A 5,206-nucleotide genomic window follows, 5' to 3' on the forward strand; every position below is an offset into this window, starting at 1 on the left:
CAATGAAGCACCATCAACGGGATCAAAGCGTTCCTCTCGTGTGAAGAAAATCCTTATCGGGGTTGTCGTTGGCACTGCTTTGCTTTTGCTGCTGTTAGTTGCTTCAGTTTCGCTATATAAATTAAGAGAAAGAAAGAAGAAGCAGAAAAATAATAATCAAACTCCTTCCACAGTGGAGGTTTTGCATGACCAGATAAGTTATGGAGAGATCCGAAATGCGACTGATGGTTTCTCTTCGAGCAATATGATTGGGTCAGGAGGTTTTGGTACTGTGTTTAAAGCCTTTCTCCCTGCAGAGAACAAGGTTGTTGCTGTGAAAGTTCTAAACATGCAGAGACGTGGAGCAATGAAGAGTTTTATGGCAGAATGTGAATCCCTCAAGGACATACGACATCGTAATCTTGTGAAACTATTGACAGCTTGTTCGAGTATTGATTTTCAAGGGAACGAGTTCAGAGCTCTCATCTATGAGTTCATGCCTAATGGAAGCCTTGATATGTGGCTGCACCCAGAGGATGTGGAAGAGAGTCGTAGGCCCTCAAGAACTTTGACACTTCTTGAAAGGCTAAACATTGCCATAGACGTGGCTTCTGTTTTGGACTATCTTCACGTTCATTGTTATGAGCCTATCGCTCATTGTGATATCAAGCCAAGCAACGTCCTTCTAGACGATGATTTGACTTCCCATGTTAGTGACTTTGGTCTCGCTCGTCTCCTCCTCAAGTTCGATCAAGAGTCTTTCTTCAACCAACTAAGCTCAGCTGGTGTTAGAGGAACCATTGGCTACGCTGCACCAGGTAAAACTATCACACATTCTGTACTTTCTTAATGAATAAAATATGTGTGTTTATTTCATTACAATCTTGTTTATGTGAATTATGGTATAGAATATGGAATGGGAGGACAGCCATCAATACATGGTGATGTCTATAGCTTTGGAGTTCTCCTTTTGGAAATGTTCACCAGAAAACGACCAACGGATGCGTTGTTTGGGGGAAACTTTACTCTCCACAACTACATCAAATCCGCGTTGCCAGAACGAGTGTTGGACATTGTAGATGAATCAGTTCTTGGCAATGGTCTCAGAGTTGGTTTCCCTGCTGCTGAATGTTTGACGCTGATTTTTGAGGTGGGGCTTCGGTGTGCTGAAGAATCTCCGACGAACCGATTGGGAGTGAGTGAAGCTACAAAGGAGTTAATCTCGTTGAGAGAGAGATTTTTCAAAGCTACAAGGACAGCCAGACGTTGAAGTGTTTATGGTTACTATGTGCCCTCTAAATTATCGTTTTCATATTTGTGTAATTTGCCCTTTTATGTACTCATATGCTTGCATAATCTTTTTACTGAATGTTTGTTATTTGCTGCATACCAAAGATGAATTTTGTGCTTAAAATCACAATTGAGAATCCTCGATTTTTCTCCAGATTATAAAAAGATTAAGGTCTGTTTCTTGAAAGCCGTAGAACTATATACAAACACTTCAGGCAAAGAAATTAACAAATAACAGAAACAAACTCCATTATACTGAAGCCATGTGCATGTCGACGTCCTCAAAGGCACAGAACTCAGTAACACTAATAATGTAAAGATTATACGTATCCTGTATTCATGTCAACGGGAAAAAAAAAGTGTTATAACAGAGACGCAAACAAGAGGACAAAGAGTTATGTTTTAACGTCAGTCTTTTTTTGTTGTTGTCTGGAAAGAGAATCACAGAGAAGAGAGTTCGACTTCTTGAGTGGAAAGTCGATAAGCTATGATTTTCAGAAAAAATTTGCTGCTCCGATTCGACTTATCAGCCATAGAGTTTTATAAGTTTTTGCATGACTTTTATCGAAAACTCATTCAAATGATTCATCTGCATTAATGTCGTTCATTTTGGTAGAAAACCAATATCAATATCATCTTCTTCATATAGCTTAACCATATTTGAATGCACAAATTTAATATACTCGCCTTACAAGACACGATAGACGATACTAGTGGGATTTTTGAAAAGTCTTGTAGTGCATTAATTAGGGCAGATGCATTGGCGTATGGAGCCAGCGTCCCTCCCCTATTTTTATTAAAAAAAAAAAAAAAACAAAACAAAGAAAGACGTCAGTTAAAACTGGACGGTCTTGTCTCTACTTTCTTCACAATTCACGGGTTCCACTGACACGTGGTGGTCCGCGATTGGTTTTGTTTTTACTTTTTTTTAAAGAAAATCTAAAAACTAAAAATATATATATATATATTGAGGGACGATTTACACCGATGCCCATGCTCTTAGCTTCGTCCCATAATTCACTTTTCTTGCAAATGAGAAACCCTTTGAACACGTAACTTAAAGCAGCGCCAACTTAATGTTTTTAAAGCTCTTCGGACAATATTCTTTTTAGAATTTTTAATGAAACTTTAACATTTTTCGAAAACAAATTATATATTTTTAAGTGAAATGTCTTCATATAACATTATAGCCCTAAACCAAATATTATGAATAATTATAGTACACACTACAAAAATTTCCAAAAAAACAGCACTAATGAATATAATTACAATATTAATATTTTCTTTAATGTTTAGGTGGATTATTTTATATTTAGGTATAGTTTTTAGTCATATGATTTAGTGTTTAAAGTTTTGAATTTAATTTCGAGAATTTAATCATGAAATATGATGCTATTCTTTGAACTTTGTAGAGTGTGTAATAAATTTGAAAACAAAACTCTAATTTTAATCTTCTTTCTTATATCTTATATGAGATTTTTGTTTTAACATCTTATATGAGATTCTTTGTAGTAAATTTAGTTATGAAAAATAATTTTAGTTAAGAAACTTTTTTGTTCGCTTAACCAATTTTATTTAAAAAATTTGTTTCTTTGAAACTTATATGACAAAAAGGAATCTAACGTTAAAAAAGAAAATTAGGGGCGGCTGCACTGTTTGTCCCTTGGCCGACCGTGGTAGCTTGGTCAACTTGTATTAATGGAAATAATTATATAAGTTTGCAAACACTAGACAAGTGGGAGACTTGAGTACTTGACTCAGACGACACGAAGGTTGACTATAAGTTCACGGGATTTTGGAAAAGTCTTGCAGTTTTCTAGTATATCTCTGACAACAATCAAGAGAAGAAATTTTGCATTTGCAATTCCTCTCATATATTCACTTTCCTACAAGAATTGAGAAGCTTTTTTAATCCAAACAAAAAAATGAGAAGCACTGTTTTGTTTCTCTTATTTTCTTTCGGTGCTCTCATGTTACTTGAAGCATATGGTGTTACCGATGAAAATGATAGGAAAGCATTGTTCGACCTCAAATCTCAAGTTTCTCAAGAAAGAAGAGTTGTTTTGTCTTCATGGAATAATTCAACCCCTCTCTGTAATTGGAAAGGAGTTACATGCGGCCTCAAACACAAGAGAGTTACCGGTTTGGACCTCAATGGGTTCCAGCTGGGCGGAATGATATCACCATCTATTGGTAATCTTTCGTTTCTCATATCACTTGATCTCTCTAATAACTCTTTTGGTGGTACCATCCCTCACGAGGTTGGAAACTTGTTTAGACTTGAACATTTGGATATGAGCTCTAATAATCTTGGAGGAGAGATTCCAGTTAATCTATTTAACTGCTCTAGATTGTTGGAACTTCGTTTAATATCAAATCATCTTGAAGGAAGTGTTCCTTCAGAGATAGGGTCATTGACGAAGCTTGTCTTTATAACTCTTGCTTTAAACAACTTGAAAGGGAAGCTCCCTGCCTCTCTAGGAAACTTGACATCAGTTATGCAGGTTAACTTTGCGGCTAACCATATAGAAGGAGAGATTCCGGGTGATATAGCTAGATTGACTAAAATGTTCTTTCTTGTTTTACCAGAGAACCAGTTCTCTGGTGTTTTTCCTCCTGCAATATACAATCTATCCTCGCTTAAGTATTTATACTTGGAAGCTAATTATTTCTCGGGTAGCCTGAGACCTGACTTTGGTAGGCTGCTACCAAACTTACAGTATTTACATCTAGGAAGTAATTACTTCAAAGGAGTCATTCCAGCATCACTTTCAAATATCTCGGCTCTTCAACTGTTGTCATTCAATGACAACAATCTGACAGGAAGTATTCCTCCAAGCTTGGGAAGATTACAGAATTTGCAAATCTTGTCTTTTTCTAATAATCTTTTGGGAAGTCAATCATTTGGAGATTTTGAATTCCTTGGTGGTTTAGGGAACTGCACCCAACTGAAAACTTTAGACGTTAGTGGAAATAGGCTTGGAGGTCACTTGCCTACCTCCATTGCAAATCTGTCCATAAACCTCCAAGATTTAGGACTTGGAGAAAATTTCATAACTGGACGCATTCCTCAGGATATTGGGAAGCTCGTAAGCCTAGAAAAACTTATCTTAGAAAAAAACAATTTCACAGGCCTACTCCCAACCTCTATTGGCAAGCTTATACAATTGGAAATGCTTATTCTCGGTTCAAATAGTATATCAGGAGAGATACCATCTATTCTAGGAAACATTACTCGGTTGGACTTCCTTTTCTTGGAAAACAATAACTTTGAAGGAACCATTCCTCTAAGTCTCAGTAATTGTACTTCCCTACGCTACTTAACGACTGGGCCTAATAACTTGCATGGGACTATACCTGAGGGAATTATGGGAATTCAGTCCCTTATTGAACTAGATATGTCAGGTAGTTCTTTGACCGGCTCTCTACCAGAAGATATTGGAGGGCTTAAACATCTTGTTAGACTATCTGTTGCGCGTAATAAATTATCAGGACAACTTCCACGATCCTTGGGAAATTGTCTCACAATGGAAATACTAACGCTTCAAGGTAACAATTTTGATGGAGCGGTTCCGGATATAAGAGGCTTAAAGAGTCTTAAAAGCGTTGATTTCTCCAACAACAATCTATTTGGAAGTGTACCTGCTTATCTTGCAAACTTTTCTTCATTGGAATATCTCAATCTCTCTGATAACAACTTCGAAGGAAGTGTGCCAACAGAAGGAAAATTTCAGAATGCTTCTATAGTTTCAGTATTTGGAAACAAAAATCTTTGTGGAGGCATCAAGGAGTTCAAACTGAAGCCATGCGTCAATGAAGCACCATCAACGGGATCAAAGCGTTCCTCTCGTGTGAAGAAAATCCTTATCGGGGTTGTCGTTGGCACTGCTTTGCTTTTGCTGCTGTTAGTTGCTTCAGTTTCGCTATATAAATTAAG

General features: G+C 36.9%; 2 protein-coding genes across 2 annotated transcripts in view; both read left to right on the forward strand.

Annotated features, from left to right (window-relative positions):
- Positions 1 to 1,371, forward strand: part of LOC17889177 (probable LRR receptor-like serine/threonine-protein kinase At3g47570) — a 3,357-nt gene extending 1,986 nt beyond the window's left edge. The window contains exons 2-3 of the mRNA XM_006296478.2: positions 1 to 797; positions 888 to 1,371. The exon at positions 1 to 797 is cut by the window's left edge and continues 6 nt beyond it. Of these exons, the coding sequence (XP_006296540.2) occupies positions 1 to 797; positions 888 to 1,249 (1,159 nt within the window). The 3' untranslated portion in view covers positions 1,250 to 1,371. The remainder of the gene's footprint in view (positions 798 to 887) is intronic.
- Positions 1,372 to 3,110: 1,739 nt separating this feature from the next.
- LOC17888440 (probable LRR receptor-like serine/threonine-protein kinase At3g47570) overlaps positions 3,111 to 5,206 on the forward strand; it is a 2,745-nt gene continuing 649 nt past the window's right edge. Inside the window, exon 1 of the mRNA XM_023784617.1 lies at positions 3,111 to 5,199. Within this exon, the coding sequence (XP_023640385.1) occupies positions 3,195 to 5,199 (2,005 nt within the window). The 5' untranslated portion in view covers positions 3,111 to 3,194. The remainder of the gene's footprint in view (positions 5,200 to 5,206) is intronic.

Source organism: Capsella rubella, unplaced genomic scaffold (genome assembly GCF_000375325.1).
Source record: "Capsella rubella cultivar Monte Gargano unplaced genomic scaffold, Caprub1_0 scaffold_4, whole genome shotgun sequence".
NCBI classification, from domain to species: domain Eukaryota; kingdom Viridiplantae; phylum Streptophyta; class Magnoliopsida; order Brassicales; family Brassicaceae; genus Capsella; species Capsella rubella.